Consider the following 15780-nt stretch of genomic DNA (forward strand, 5'->3'; position numbering starts at 1 on the left):
AGCTTCACATGGGCAGCAATTATTCCTGCTGCTGTGGCTGGATCCAGCGCTCCAGGGGCAGGAGAGCTTGGGGCAGCAGAGCCAGGGCAGGAGCAGCCCCTGTCGCTTCAGAGCTCGGAAAGTCTCAGCCCACCATTTTTTGCCAAAAACACAGATTACCGGGAAGAGGGTGGCAAACAGATTCCCCAACTCAGGCTCATTGCACTGGCAGAGGGAGGATGAGGAGGCAGCAAGAGAGGAGAAAGTTGCCCCAGCTTGGTCATGCATCCCCCTCCAGAACCTTTTATTACCCCCAGGGAGGGGAATAAACAAAGTTTTCAGGCAGAGACCCAGAGATGTCCCTTTTCAGACGCTACATGTACTCAGGATGAAGGGCGATGATGCTCTGAGCTGAGACGGCAGAGGAAGAAATAAACTTCCCCTTGATGATAAATGGTACAGGAAACACAGAGGGAAAATGTGGTTCCTTGTGGCTCCCAGGCTCTGCAAAGCTCTTATCTAGCAGGACCTGCCACTGCACACCAGCATCCCTTCATCTCCTCTAGGCTTGGGCTTTCTGGAGCACTGTGTGCAGTTCTGGGCTGCCCAGTTTAAGGAGGACAAGGAATTACTGGAGGGAGTCCAGCAGAGAGCTACAAAGATGATTAGGGGACTGGAGCATCTTTCTCATGAGTAGAGATTGAGAGAGCTGGGTCTGTTCAGCCTGGAGAAGAGAAGCTGAGAGGGGACCTCATAAATGTTTATAAATATCTCAAGGGTGAGTGTCAAGAGGATGGGACCAGGCTCTTCTCAGTGGTGCCCAAGGATAGGATGAGGGGCAATGAGCACAAACTGAAGCACAGGAGGTTCCATCTGAATATGAATACGAGGAGAAACTTCTTTACTTTGAGGGTGCCAGAGCCCTGGAACAGGCTGCCCAGAGAGGCTGTGGAGTCTCCTTCTCTGGAGACATTCACACCCACCTGGACACATTCCTGTGTGATCTGCTCTGGTGAACCTGCTTTAGCAGGTGGGTTGAACTGGATGATCTCCAGAGGTCCCTTCCAACTCCAACTGTTCTGTGATAATCTAAAGCACATTTGTACAAGTGATGGAGCAAAATGAAATCTATAAATAAATGCGTATAGAAATAGGGACAATTCATACTCCTTCTCCACTGGTTGTGCAAGCTGCTGATAAACGGTGGTTATTTTTCCCTACTCGGGGCACGCACGGCCACGCTCACCCTCCGCCACCCCTCTGCCCCACAGCCTGCAGTGCCGGCGCCCGCCGCAGCCTCAAGACCAACCTGTGCAAGTGGTGCGACTCCACAGCGCCCGCCTGCGAGGAGAAGGTGTGCTACAGCAACTGCAACCTCAACTCCTACTGCGAGGACCCCTACGAGATCTGCGTGGCCATATGGTAAGTGGCAATCCCCTTGTCAAGGGGGCACATGGGGAGAAAAAAGGAGTTTGCAGGGAGACAGCTCATGGGAACACACAGGTATGCACCTCTGCACTTGAATTATTACCCATTAAAATAATTCAAGGCTTTCTCCTCCTTCCCATTTGACTCCATTAAAATCAAAGTTACAATTCACAGTAAATATTGTTTGGTCTGCCCTATAATTAGCAGCAGTTTATTTTCTAAGTAAGTCAGGCGTGTAAATACCCAACACAAAGTGTGGCAAGTTTGCTGTAGGATACCTAAACCCAATAAACTCCTGAATTTAACTTTATAGGCTGAACCCACCAGGCAACACCAGCAGCCCTGACCCCAAACCCATTATGTCCTCCTGCATCATGCTGCTTATGGTGGTCATGCAGGGGTGCAGCTGAGGTCCATCCCCACCTGGTGTGTGAATGTCTGAGCTGGTACCAAACTGGGGTTCAGCCCACTAGGTTTAACCCAACTCCTCCCCATCCCCTGGGAAAAGCCCTTTCCTGCTTCTGCAGGAGATGACTGGAAGGAAAACACACTCTTGCATTTCAGGCCAAGCGTATGTCTCATCATTTGCCCGGAAGAGTGCCTCCCCCAGCTTTTTGGTCCCCATGAGCAAAACTAAAAAAAACAACCCATCCATTTTGGGTCTGCCCAGAGTGATTTTCCTCCACTTTCCCTTTTAATTTGGCTGCCAATGTGAAAGCCAGCCAAGCACTTATCGCTAGGCTTTATCTCAACCTGCTAATTAGCATGAATGCTGCACACCCCACTTTAAGTAGGAGTTTGCCTCAACATAATTGTTGCATTATGGACTTAAAAGAAAAAAAAAAAACAACACACAAAGAAACAAACAAAATCCAATCCACCCCCTGCCCCAAGTTCTCCTGTGTGCCTATGGAAAATTCACCTTAAATCATGGGTGGGCAATCCAGCATCTTGCTGGGTTTTCCCATTGACATGCTACATGTCCAGAAAAAAGCAAGACCCCTGCAGCATAAATCCCCAGGCCAGGAAAGCAAAACCACAGGATGGGATGGGGCTGCAACATCACCCCTTGTATCGGATGGGTTTGGGTTGAGGCAGCTGTAGTGCCACAGATAACCTGCCACCATCCTCCCAGCACCTCCCAACCCATCCTAAAACCCATCCTGAGATTAAGATCCTTGCAAACACGGCTTACCTCCAAGCGAGCCTTGCTGCCCGTCACTCATTTGCAGAGGCATATTTGGATCATCTGAACTTGTCCTGCGTGGACGCCGCAGTCACAGTGGCAGCTTTGGCCCCATGTTCATGAGCAACATGGTCACATCCTCCAGTGTGCCCAGCCTGGGACTGCACCCTCTTGGGACTCTTCAGCTGGAATCTCCTTTGACAAATTACCTGGGAACCCAAGGAAAACGTGGAGTCCACTGCAACAGGGGGACTTCCCACCACTTTTATTTCTGACTTCCCAGCTAACCTTGAAGGCATCGTGAAACCCCTCCATACCTTCGCCCTCACACTACACACTGCTAAGTCAAGAAGCAGAGGCTGCCCCTGGAAAAGTAATTAATAGTTGTAATTTCCTTCAAACGTCCCCTGGAGTATCTGCAATGCTCACCAGCTGCCTGTAGCCGCGTGGGGCTGATCACTCCCTGTCACTTGTCGTCTCCCCAGGGCTGCCCTGCAAACCCAACTGGTGCTGGGTTATCCCACCCCCTCTGGGGAAGGCTCCAGAAACAACGGTCAGACCCTGCCTCTTAATTATCCACTGGCTCTACAAGACAGGTGTTGATCCTCCCTGTAGGAGAAGGGACCATCTCTGACATGGGGGGTGTTACATGTCTCCAGGTGACACAGCAGGTTTCATCCATAGTTGCTCAGTGTCTGTAGCCATGGTATAAAGACAAACGCAGCCCCATGGTCTGGGAGTCACATCACCTTCATGTTATAATTTGGCAACTCCAAAGGTCAAGCCATTTCTAGAAATAGCCCTGAGCAGCAACGGAAGGGCTCTACTGCTGCAGGTCACCCGAGTCGGGAGCAAATGGTCCTGCAAGGACAGGATGTGACAGCCAGCCCTCAGCCCAGAGCGGGCGAGACAGCGCTTGTGGGCTCCATCTGTAAAGGAGCAGGAGGGAAGGACAAGCCAAGCAGTTGCTAGAAAGTGGTCACCATGTCCCGCACTTCTCAAGTTTTCACCCTGCACAGGTGAAATTTGGGCAGCAGAGACTCCAGCCCCTGCTGAGACAGACACGATATGACTTGTGTTGCAGCGAAGGTGACAGTGAGGTGAGAAGTTCATTTTGGAGAGTTTCCTTAGGACCATACAGCCCCCAAACCTGCTGGCCTGGCAGCTGGTGTTGGTAGAAGAGGGATTTTGCTCCAAACCCTGCGCAGGGCACTCAGCCTTGGGGTTGGCACTACCTGATCCAAGGCCTGATTATGAACTGGTCACTTATCTAATGGAAACAACCAGAGTCTCTGATTCACATCGTATTATTGGCATGTGCTGAACATTTATCTTTTCACCATTTGGAAGAGACAAAGGGCTTTCACAGAGACTCTCCAAAGCATGTATAATTGAAATTATATCAGAGCCAGTGAAAACAAGCCATTCCCTACACAGCTTAAAACTAATGATCTTAAAACCAGGTTTAAGATGACATGCAGGTGACATGAAGGCTGAGTTGCTAGACTAACGCTTTATCATTCTTTTGGCACGCACAGGAGACAGGACAACGAGAGCATCAGGATCAGCACACTCTGCCACAACCCCCACCGCCCCATTGAGAACCTCATGGTCCCCAACTACAACACCTCACGCTGCATCATGACCCATCAGCCCAGCGAGGACGGGATCATCTACATCTGCGGCTGCGTGGACGAGCAGGAGTGCAACGATAAACTCATCTTTGAAAACCACACGAACGGTGAGTGCTTTTGTTAATGTGATTTATGGGGGGAGAAGCATCCAATGGTAATGACAAATAACTTGTATTTCCAACAGACATCCAATGCCAGGAGTTCTTTCTGCATCTTCTTTGACCTTCCTATGTAAAAGCTGGGTAAAATTTGTACCCCGTTACTGAGCTCAGTACTTTACCTGTGGCTAAACCATCCCTCCCAAAAATGCCTCCAGCCTCAGCCTGGAGACATCAGGAGATGTCTCCAGAAAATCCACCATATCTCTTGGTGAGCTGTGCCCTTCAGTGCAGGGCAAATCAACCAGGGAACCCAGAAGCTGATGGAACCCAGCATGAGTCAGTACTCTGGAAGCAAATCCTGCCCCGACATACCCAGGGGAACCGCTGGTGTCCACTATGGCTACATCCCAGAAAGGTGCTGGTGCTGGGGCTTGACACCACGGTGCCTCCCCTGCCACTCTCCTGGGACTTCTGCATTAGCATCTCCCCTGGGCAGGGGTGGCCAGAGCCACCTCGGTGCCGTATGTGAGCATGAGCTCGGCTGGGCACACCTGCGGATGCTTCTGCAGATGGCTGGAGATCCAACAGGAGATGAAAATTCACAGGACGGAAAGAGACAGCTAATTCTGTACTTCGGGAGGGTCATATGATTTGGAAGTGCTTCCAGCTAGATCCTGAACCTTTGGGGGCTTGTCCAAACCTCCCTTACTCTAAATGGACCAGGTTTATCCAAACGCCTAATACGAATATGACCCGTAACAAAAATCAAAGCAAAACCCCTCTGATTTTCCATAATTACAAAGCAACGAAATGCTGCAAATAAGCCTAAGCATAACCTGCAAGTCAGTGGCACAACTTCTGCAATGAAAACAAAAACATTAAAAAAATAGAATGCAAATTCTCAGAACAAACAAGCCGCTTTTAACGAAGGCAAATTATGCTGAATTTGGCAGTTCTTTGCTGCTTCCCAAGCCAAACATAACAGGTACACACACTTCTAGGGAGAGATAGTCAAATCCCAAAGCTGATGCCGGGATATGTAATTTCACACAAAAATGACAACTGGCTCATTGAAAATGCCACCCCCACCAAAGGCTTCCACAAACAGCCTCCTCCTGCCAGCCGGCATGGAAAGTGCTGGAACGCTGTGTGAGAGCAGTGACGGCCTTCAACAATCATCCCCTCCTCAACTGGGTCTGTATAACCAGCTTGGGAAGACCCAGACTCAGAGACCCCATTGTTATACTCCTTTTCTTCTGCTTTAATGGGTTGTTTGCATTTTAAATGTTGACTTATGGTCATCTTTGACGGTCTAGATAAACATTGAGAAGAAACATACCTGGTATAGATGAGCACTTCTCCAACGGTTGAAGCAGGCAGGATTTTTCCCATTTCTTGATTTCTTAAGCCCTGGCAGGGATGGAAAGACCCCCACAGCGACGCTCAGCCAGGCCTGGGTTTACAGACCCATGGTTATCACCAGAGTAGCTGCATTTGCTCTCTGTGCAGGGGGTCTAAGCCACACCGCAACTCCTCTGTGTCCAAGGGTTTCCATCAGAACGGGGCATCCTCACAAAGGAATTTGCTGAAGCTGTGTTACCTTCCCCTTTGCAGGACTCACACATGCAACTCCCTTAAAAATATCTTCTCTTCCTTCAGCGCTTCAAGGATGGGACCTTAAACACCGGGTAAATCCATTAAAGCAGTAGGTGATATCCAGGCCTAACGCTTTCCAAAATAAACGTATTCCTGAGTTAGTTATTGATTTATATCAGTTTAGGTTGATCTTGTGGTTTGAACCTGATGCCTATTTTAGAAACGCTTTCACGGCCTTGCAGAAATTAGCTGCAGCACATTTTTTTGAAATTTGCCAAAGAAAATAGCGAAACGCTCTGTTTTTCCAGAACCTGAATTATGATTTGCACACACTGAGGTCAAGCAGTGAGAGTTTTGCTTATGGAATGATTCTTATCCCTCTTCCCCTGGGTTATTATACTTGGCAGGAAAACCTCTGAGTAAGATTTTACTTGAATATCTCTACTGAAGTCAGCATGTTTATTCCAGGAATCGCGAACATCAAAGGATAAGACAATTATATGTTGTGCGAGGGTTAGGGCTTTTTGTGTGCTCCCCCCACCCCGATGATCTGAAAGCTGACGGAGGATTTAAAAGAAATAACACAAAAGCAGCCATGCCTGGGCGGTTGCTGAGGGCCAGTGTTGTAGCAGGACAAAGGAGGAGATGCCAACACTGGCAGACAGCACTGAAATTATGCTCGTTTACACTAATTATTGTGCAAAGCGTCTCGGTGCTCCCCCAGGATGCACAGTCCTACCACCCCCCAGCATCCCTCCTGGCTCTTCAGCAAAGCCCCAGCCACAAACCCCCTCAGAGATTTGCTCCGTTTGGGCCTCGCCTCAGCTTTATCAATGTTATTTCTGTCCCAGTTCCCCTTAGCGTGAGCACAAGCAGCACTTGGGGGCCGCCAAAGGGGAGCCGAGCCTTTCTGGTGGCAGCAACAGGGTCTTACACGCTGCATTGGCCCAATTAACACAGGCTGGCATCCTGATAAATCGTTAAATAATGAAAAAAAATAATAATGATAAATAAATTGATAAATGGAGCTAAATTTGAGCAGCCCCCTTAACAACTGCCCACATCTGGATTCTTTGCCGGGCCAGGGTTTGCGCTCAGCGTGCACTGCAGCTCCGCAAAGGGCTGTGCTTCATTAGCAGCTTTGCATATTTTCCTCCTCTGTGTGATACAAGCAAGCTGTTGCAGCACCCTCACCTCTGCTTTTCTCCCCACAGGCTATTCCATGCTGCAGAGCAAAGAGGTCATCCCGGTGGCCGCCATCAGCCTCCTGCCCCCGCTGCTGGTGGCCGTGATGATCACTGTGATCTTCTACCTCTGCCGCACGCAGAAGCGACGCAAGAGAGCCAAGGCGTGGGGAGGGAAGCCGAGGCAGCCCCCGGCACTGCCGGAGCCGGGGAGGTCCGCTGAGAGGGAGGAGAAGCTGTCCGTGCTGATGGACGAGAGCCCGGCCGCCACCAGCCCCGTCTGTGCCAGCAACCGCCCCGCCGAGCTGCTCCCCATCGAGCTGGACGAGATGGTGGGCAAAGGGCAGTTTGCAGAGGTGTGGAGGGCCAAGCTGAGCCACAGCCGCTCGGGGCAGTACGAGACGGTGGCTGTGAAGATCTTCCCCTGCGAGGAGTACTCCTCCTGGAAGAACGAGAGCCAGATCTTCACCGACGCCAGCCTGAAGCACGACAGCGTCCTGCGGTTCCTCACCGCCGAGGACCGGGGCACGGGGCCCCGCCGGGAGTACTGGCTCATCACCGCCTACCACAGCCGGGGCAACCTCAAGGACTACCTCTCCCGCCATGTCCTGAGCTGGATGGACCTGCAGAAGATGGCAGGCTCCCTGGTGAGTGGGGTGGCCCACCTCCACAGTGACTACACTGCCTGCGGCAGGCCAAAAATCCCCATCGCCCACCGGGACATCAAAAGCACCAATGTCCTGGTGAAGAATGAGCAGGAGTGCGTGCTCTGTGACTTCGGCATTGCCATACGCCTCGACCCTTCCCTGACAGTGGACGACTTTGCCAACAGCGGTCAGGCAAGTATAACCCAGCAGACCCTTTCTGAACCACCCCTGGTCACCCCACAGCCAGAGTCCTCACCCACCCCTGCTAACGCCTCTCTCCTCTTTGTGGGCAGGTGGGCACTGCCAGGTACATGGCCCCAGAGGTCCTGGAGTCCAGGGTGAACCTGGAAGACCTGGAGTCTTTCAAGCAGATGGATGTCTACTCCATGGCCCTCGTTTTGTGGGAAATGGCCTCCAGATGTGAAGTGGTAGGAGGTAGGAGAATCACACTGGGGTTGCCATGCTCCATTTTGCTGCCTTCATCCCCATACATGGACGTGGCTCACTCATGTGCCCAGCACTCCCATGGGACATGATTTGGGGAGGCCTGGGCCTCTGCAGGGGTGCTAAGAGCTGGCAGCAGATCCTGCCCCATGGCTGCCTGCCCTGTGTGCTGCAGCTCAAGGGGACCAGCTCAGTGGCAGAGGAGCACGACAGGACCTCAGGTTGTCACTTGGTCCAGCCCTCACCCCAAGCTGGCCCCAGCCACCAAGTCACATCCCGGCCACTGCTGGCAATGCAAAGCAAGCCAAGCAGCAAGAGCCAAAGCTGTGTCCCCCTCCCTGGCCACAAGCACTTTTTATTTTTTCAGACAATGCCAGAGAGTTTATGTTTAAAGGGGACTCTTAAACTCCAGCCTCCAACAGAGCCACATCCTGGCATTTGAAATTGCGTGTAGCAAACAATTAACTGCCCTGCTGTTCGCCCCTGCCTGCCCTGCTGCCCTCTCTTCCCTTTTTAGCTCCCTCTGGTTCCTTTCCTATCCCACGTACTTGCACTATAAGCCCATGGAGCTGCAAGAAGCTCCAACCCTCATCAGAAAAGCTGCCCCAAGTGCCCTGTGTGTCCCACACCCAGCGGTGGGAGACCCTTGCCTGGTTCAGGTGCCCTGTCCAGCCTTTGCTCCTGAACCAGCATCGCAGGCCATCCTTCCCCACTCATACTTTACCTGTGTTTGTGTCCAGGCAGGAGCTGGCAGAACAAGGGTGGCCTCTCACCCCTGCAACAGGCTTTTTCTCCACGAGATGGGGTTGTTCCTCTGGAATGGCCATTTCTCCTCTGACCCAATCCCTGCCCGCAGCAGGAATCTGGATGCTGGTCCACAATCACCTCTCCCGCCTATCACCAGCATAACACATTTTACATGTTAAAAATACGTCTCACCCAAACACACACCAAGTCCTTTGTAGCACATCTCTTGGGTTCAGGAAGGTGGCCATATGGTTCCTTGGTCATGTCTCTGAAAATAACCTCTACATGAAAGCTCACTACTACATTTCTATGTTCAAATTCTAAATTGTTTCCAGATTCAATTATTTTTGCAGTCTGATAAACAAATTTATCCTCATCCGATGGACCATACCAAAGCAAAACACCAAATGCATGAAAAACACCCTGTAATGCTGCTGTTGCTTCCTCACAGAGGTAAAGAATTATGAGCTGCCCTTTGGGTCAAAAGTCCAGGAGCAGCCCTGCGTGGACACCATGAGGGACATCGTGCTGCACGGCAGAGGACGCCCCGAGATCCCGAGCAGCTGGCTGGTGCATCAGGTAAGCTGGGAGTAACTGCTCCAGTCAAGAGCAACCCACGTTGTTCCACTTCATTCACCCGGCATAAAACAAATCATCACAGCTGTAATCAAAGCAACAGCAGGCAGAACTCCTGGGCCCTGCTTACAGCTCCTTCTTGGCTGGCTGAGCCCTCATAAGCCCCACAATACCCAGCTCCCCAATGTTTAGAAGCCACCAGCCAGGGGCACGGCAAAATATAATGATGAATAAATTGCTCTGATCAGGAAGCATTATAAATGCCAAGCGATTGTACTCTGTTACCGTGCGGATAACAGCAAAATGGAGCATTTCAGTGCAAGCTATTCTCGTGAGACAAGTACATGGTTTGGGTCCACCCCATTTCTCCCACAACCACCATACGCAGAAAGCTTTAGTTAGGGAACACACAGCCCCTCACACAGCAGGGACAGAGGGAAGGAAGATGCACCCAGCCTCCTGTCTGTCTGGTGGTGGAGATTTCAAGCTCAAATTACCTCTAACATGAGCAATCATGACTTTGCATATAAGAAGGACTTCTGCAAGGAAAACCAAAATGAGAAGCATCTCCTGCAAGTGAAACAAGTGGGAAACGCATGTGAAGCTGAGAGCAGGGAACCTGCCAAGGAGAAGTCTTTGAGCAGCCTTCAGCTTGGAGGGTCTGAAAGCACCATGTTTCAGCACACAAAGCACAATGCAGCTCTCCAGAATAGAAATATTTCAGCAATGATGAGATTTGCTCTGTAAAAACCATCCTCCAGCACATGCAGACCAACCAGCACCAGAAACAGTTACCTCCTGGCCATGAGATATCCCTTTCCCCCAGGTCCAGTACTTCCATGTATTGAAGACACAAGGGGTAATGGGCACGCTGACTGTGATTTTCAAACCTTGTCTGACTTTGGCGCTACTTAAATTTCACGTGTCTTGTAGAAAAACACCATCCACTGATCGATAATTCAGTTCATCCAAAATACAAGCCGAACCATCGAGCCCACAGGCTCAGAGCCTTGTGGTGTTCAGTGCATCATTTTGCAGTATCCACCCATAAAACACACTGCTACTGCTTCCACTCTGCCTGGATGGCATATAAAGCCAGGCTTTTCAAGAGGAAAGATTTAATTTCATGATACAAGAAGACCATGTTTTCCCTACAACACCTCTAAAAACCATGTTTGTCCAAAGACTCAGAACTGACCTGACTGACCAAAGCTGCAAACAGCATCAAATGAATGTGTGGTTTCTGCTGGATCATCGGTGAGTTTATCAGTCGGCAAGCCCATTTCTGAAGTTCCTTTTTCCTTGATGAAGGCAAATACAGGAACTTCAATCAGCAGTGCTACACATTGAAAGCCTTTGAGCATTCATCTTGGACATTCACCTCCCAGGGTCTCTGATAAACTTTGAAACCACAGGAGAAGTGTACACAGGCTTGGGCTGTGAAAAATCACACTGTGATAGAGTCTGACCATAACTGCACTGTTTGCTGAGATGAAGAAGGGCCGACTGCGATCACCTCCAATTAATAATGTTGCTGTAGCTGGGTTGCTCTAGCATGTAAACAGAGCAAGGCTTACAAGGCAGTAACTTTTATTAGACCCCTTGATATTCACCAGGGAAGAGGAACAGAAAAGCCACGTTGTGTTGCTGAAAGTTTGCCTCCGACTAATCTTAGTCGATCTAATAAGCATCTCCTCACAAGCCTGGCTTTAGATGATTTTTCTGGGTATTTTACAAGCGGTCTCCCCGGGATGCAGCACAGGGCAGCACCATCTGCTGGGAGGCAGCAGAAAACCACCAGCTTGGGCCACTCCTGGGCTCAGGGGCTTCCTGAGGGAGGAAGTGACCCCAAGAATCACAGAGTGGTTGGGGTTGGAAGGGACCTCTGGAGATCATCAGTCCAACCCACCTGCTAAAGCAGGTTCACCAGAGCAGATCACACAGAAACGTGTCTGGGCGAGCTTGAATGTCTCCAGAAAAGGAGACTCCACAGCCTCTCTGGGCAGCCTGTTCCAGGGCTCTGGCACCTCAAATTAAAGAAGCTGCTCCTCATATTCAGATGGAACCTCCTGTGCTTCAGTCTGTGCCCATTGCCCCTCATCCTATTGTTGGGCACCACTGAAAGGAGTCTGGTCCCATCCTCTTGACACTCACCCTGGAGATATTTATAAATATTTATGAGATCTCCTCTCAGCTTCTCTTCTCCGGGCTCAACAGACCCAGCTCCCTCAGTCTCTCCTCATAAGAAAGATGCTCCAGAAGAACAAAAGAAAGGGTGGCAAAAAAAGTAGAAGGAAGGATGACAAATTGCTCACCTGAATGGGAAGCACCCATAGATGTTCCCACCAACAAAAATCAGCTTGATGCAAAGCTCCAAACTCTACTACCACGTTTCAGCCATCGGGATCCCTATCAGTCAAGTGAAGACCTACATTGTTTTGCGGTTTCAGGTTTTCAGCACACATAGGCAATACTTGTCCTGACAGAGCTGACCCACCCAGCGTGCTGCCCACCAGCAGCTCCAGGACAACTGTTTGCAAGGCTGCACAATAAAGCCCACTGAAGAAATTTATCCCCAAAGTCTCCAAGATAACTTACAAACACCTTAAGCCTATGCTTCCTCCTCACTTCACACCACACCACATTTAAAGGAAAAAAAAAAAAAAATAAAGTGGTTATTTAAGCCAGGTAAATTCCTAGATCTGGTTCATGAAGCAGCTGAACAGACTGTTGCACTGACACAACCAATGGGCAGGTGCAGGACAGGACCAGGGGGAGCTTAAGTCAATATTGCCACTAAAATACACTTGTAAAACCCAGCATCTTCTGGAAATCTGATATCAAACGTAAAACTCAAATTAAGTCCATGTTGTGAGTGTAACGAGGTGTTCTGACTGTACCATTCAAAAGATCATCGTTGTTATTTACAAGGTAAGCACAGAAAATCTAATTACTAAACCACATGACAGTGCCATGTTCTGTTTGAGAAAAGGCTTTTTTTAAAAGCTTCAGCTAAGCCACTTCGTTTTTGCATGTTAATCAATTATCCTCAAATCCTTTCCACTAAGCTAATAAATGAGTGATATAAGAGGTACCGAAACACACCATCTGTCACTTCTACTGCACAATCCTGTTCTAATCTGTGTCCATTATGGAAGATTTAGTACAAGCGAGTTCAGAGAAAGGTGCAGAAGGGCAGATGACACATCTCTGTAGGACTTGCATTTTCCTGTTTTGTTGGTCCATGTGAGAATTTTGGTTTCTCTTAACTGCAAATTAAGAAATACAGATAAACTACTGAAAAACATGAAGCTTTACTTAGAATACGGATTTTTCCACTGTGCTGCAACCTTGGTTGACAATAACGCAGAAAGCAACAGCACATGATAGGAATTATATCGGCAAAGAAAAGTTCCACGTAGCTTCTGGTGCTGGCTGTGTTACTAGCTTCAGAGTGGGAAAAATACCATCTGAATGTTGCCATCTTGGTTTTAAGCCCAAAAATATCTGGACTCTTTTCAGAGCACCACACAATTGGCAAAAAATAATATAGATATATAGATATCTCACTGTGAGAAATAACCATTGCAACTGAGAGAAACTGAACGTGTTCTGGAGCACACTGAGAAGTACCCAGTCCCACCTAAAGCAAGACACTATTTTGTGGTGAAAAAACAAGAGCTCAGCCGCACACCGCAATGACTATTTGGCACCATGGGTCCTTTCAGAAAGCTGCTAACACAAGAAGTCAGATTTAAGATGCTGAATCCCAAACTTGCCTTTGACTCTCCTCTCCACCCAGGTGGCACAGCCCTGAAATGCAGAGACCCACCACACAGCCAACCTGAAGGTCACCATCAAATCATTTTGGTTGGAAGAGACCCTTAAGAACATTGAGTCCAACCATAACCTCAATGTAGCACTAAACCATGTCCCTGAGAACCTAATCTACACGTCTTTAAACACCTCCAGGGATGGTGACTCAACCACCTCCCTGGGCAGCCTGTTCCAGTGCCTGACAGCCCTTTTCATGAAAAAATGTTTCCTAATATACAATCTAAGCCTCCCCTTGCACAACTTGAGGCCATTTCTTCTTGTCCTATCACTTGTTACTTGGGAGAAGAGACCAACCCCCTCCATGCTACGACCTCCTTTCAGGTAGTTGTAGACAGCAACAAGGTCTCCCCTCAGCCTCCTTTTCTCCAGGCTAAACAGCCCCAGTTCCCTCAGCTGGTCCTCATCAGACTCGTGCTCCAGACCCTTCACCAGCTCCATTCCCTTCTCTGAACATTCCCCAGCACCTCAATGTCTTTCCTCTAGTGAGGGGCCCAAAACTGAACACAGGATTCGAGGTGCAGCCTCACCAGTGCCAAGGAGAGGGGGGACAATCACTGCCCTGGTCCTGCTGGACACACAATTCTGGACCTCTCCTCTCCCTCCCAATTTTAGGATGCTCTGAACAGGCAAGGCTGGTAGGAGATAATGGAGGGCCTCTTTCCTTCCAGCCCCTATTTAAGTCCCACAGTCAACACAACCCAACTTCCAGGGAGTGGGGAAAATCCTTGGGACCAGATCCCAGGTGAGCTGCTCCAACACAAGCGCTGCCGGTGGTGGTGCAAACGCTGGCACTTGCCACAGCTTCCCAAGGCTGTTCTCCTTCTGTGCTTAAGTTTAGCCAAAAAAATAAATTTAAAAAAAAAAAAAAAAAAAGGCATTTCTGCAGGAAGCTGTCAAAAATACGGTAAAACTGTGATTGCTTTAGATCAGCTTCCAGCTCCTCTTCGTTTTGCTTTCTGATCCTAATTTCGTCCCTTCTGCCCGCAGGGGATGCGCTTTCTGTGCGACACCATCACGGAGTGCTGGGACCACGACCCCGAGGCCCGGCTCACCGCCCACTGCGTGGCCGAGCGCTTCAACCTGATGGCGCAGATGGATTGCGACGACATCCTCAACAACAACACGGACAACGAGGCCAGCAAAACAGCCTCTCCCGGCGGGGAGCACCAGGACAGTGACGGGAGCAGAAATACGCAGTGACACAGCAGGCAAAAAGCCTCATCGTGAGAAACAAGAGGATAAGCGAGAAGCATTTAGCTCATGGGAAAAAAAAAAAAAACCTCGCTCCATTTTTTAGAATGAAACTAAGATCTAGCACATAACTTATATAGATAAGGTCTGTTTTCTCCCACAGATACAGTGAACTGTGGAATCAATACTTTGGTTAAAGTGCAACATTATATATGAACTGATTTTGTACTTACTTTAAATGTATAATGATGCAAAGCATCCCTTTTATTATTTTTTAAAATAATAATGTTTAATCTTTTATTAATAAGTACCTGAATTCCATGTCTATCTGTTGAAGTCTTTCCATATTGCTACCACAAGTTTCTCTTCTAACTGCTTATTTTGCAGAGATCAGGACAACTTTTTGTTTTCCTTTTTTAATGGCCTCCACACAGACAAAAATCCATTGTAGCAAAATAATCTTGAGATGTAACACACTGTTAGTGGAAGAAATGCTAGCACCCAAGAAAACTATTCATTGATCAGACAGTCCCCAATACATTGTAAAGATACCAGATAATCCAGTTTGGAAAAGTCTGATTTGCTGCAACTCCAACACACCTTTTTTCACTGGGAAATTCCTGGGTGCACTTGACAGTTCAGGTGGGTGCATGAAGTTTCTTCATTAGAAAAAGAAGTTGCCCATGCAGGTGCTGCTGTTTCACCCTAAGAAGTCTCCACATGGGGTACACAGACAACTCTGTCCCCACGTCAGCCCAGGTTCCTGCCACCTCTAGGTGATGGATTTGTGCCACAGTAATACCGTCAACACAAACGTGTTGGCTCATTCTTCTTGCAACTCTTTCCCACCTGTCTGATGTTACTCGACCTGAGGAAACGTGATCAGACAGAACCAGGGACCTTTGCTCCCATCACCACCAGACCAAGCCAGGCTGCCTGGGCAGCAGAAAGGCAAGTTACACCTCACTCTGAACCCTCGACACTGTGCAGACCTTAACCTCTCCACCCTTGGGAGCAAAAGGTCATAAAAACCCTTTGCTGCTCTAAGGTTTTCCTGACACTCCCCCACGCAGAGGTGTGTTTTCAGGACAGCTGGGAGGAACACGTTGCTCGCCAGCACACAGCTGCCTGGGTCAGCCCCCACAAGAGGGAAGGGAGAAAATCACACAACAGCCTCGAGCTTTCCGCAGCCGAGGCTCTATTGCTCCCACCTTTTGGACTGTTTCTACA

At 49.1% G+C, this 15780-nt stretch overlaps 1 protein-coding gene across 1 annotated transcript in view; it reads left to right on the forward strand.

Moving 5' to 3' along the window:
- Positions 1 to 14866, forward strand: part of LOC309441246 (TGF-beta receptor type-2-like) — a 34078-nt gene extending 19212 nt beyond the window's left edge. Inside the window, exons 2-7 of the mRNA XM_082055858.1 lie at positions 1251 to 1401; positions 4132 to 4334; positions 7139 to 7947; positions 8049 to 8190; positions 9398 to 9525; positions 14347 to 14866. Of these exons, the coding sequence (XP_081911984.1) occupies positions 1251 to 1401; positions 4132 to 4334; positions 7139 to 7947; positions 8049 to 8190; positions 9398 to 9525; positions 14347 to 14559 (1646 nt within the window). The 3' untranslated portion in view covers positions 14560 to 14866. The remainder of the gene's footprint in view (positions 1 to 1250; positions 1402 to 4131; positions 4335 to 7138; positions 7948 to 8048; positions 8191 to 9397; positions 9526 to 14346) is intronic.
- The last annotated feature ends 914 nt before the right edge of the window (positions 14867 to 15780 follow it).

This window comes from Streptopelia decaocto (assembly GCF_964273445.1).
Source record: "Streptopelia decaocto genome assembly, chromosome: 6".
In the NCBI taxonomy this organism is placed as follows: domain Eukaryota; kingdom Metazoa; phylum Chordata; class Aves; order Columbiformes; family Columbidae; genus Streptopelia; species Streptopelia decaocto.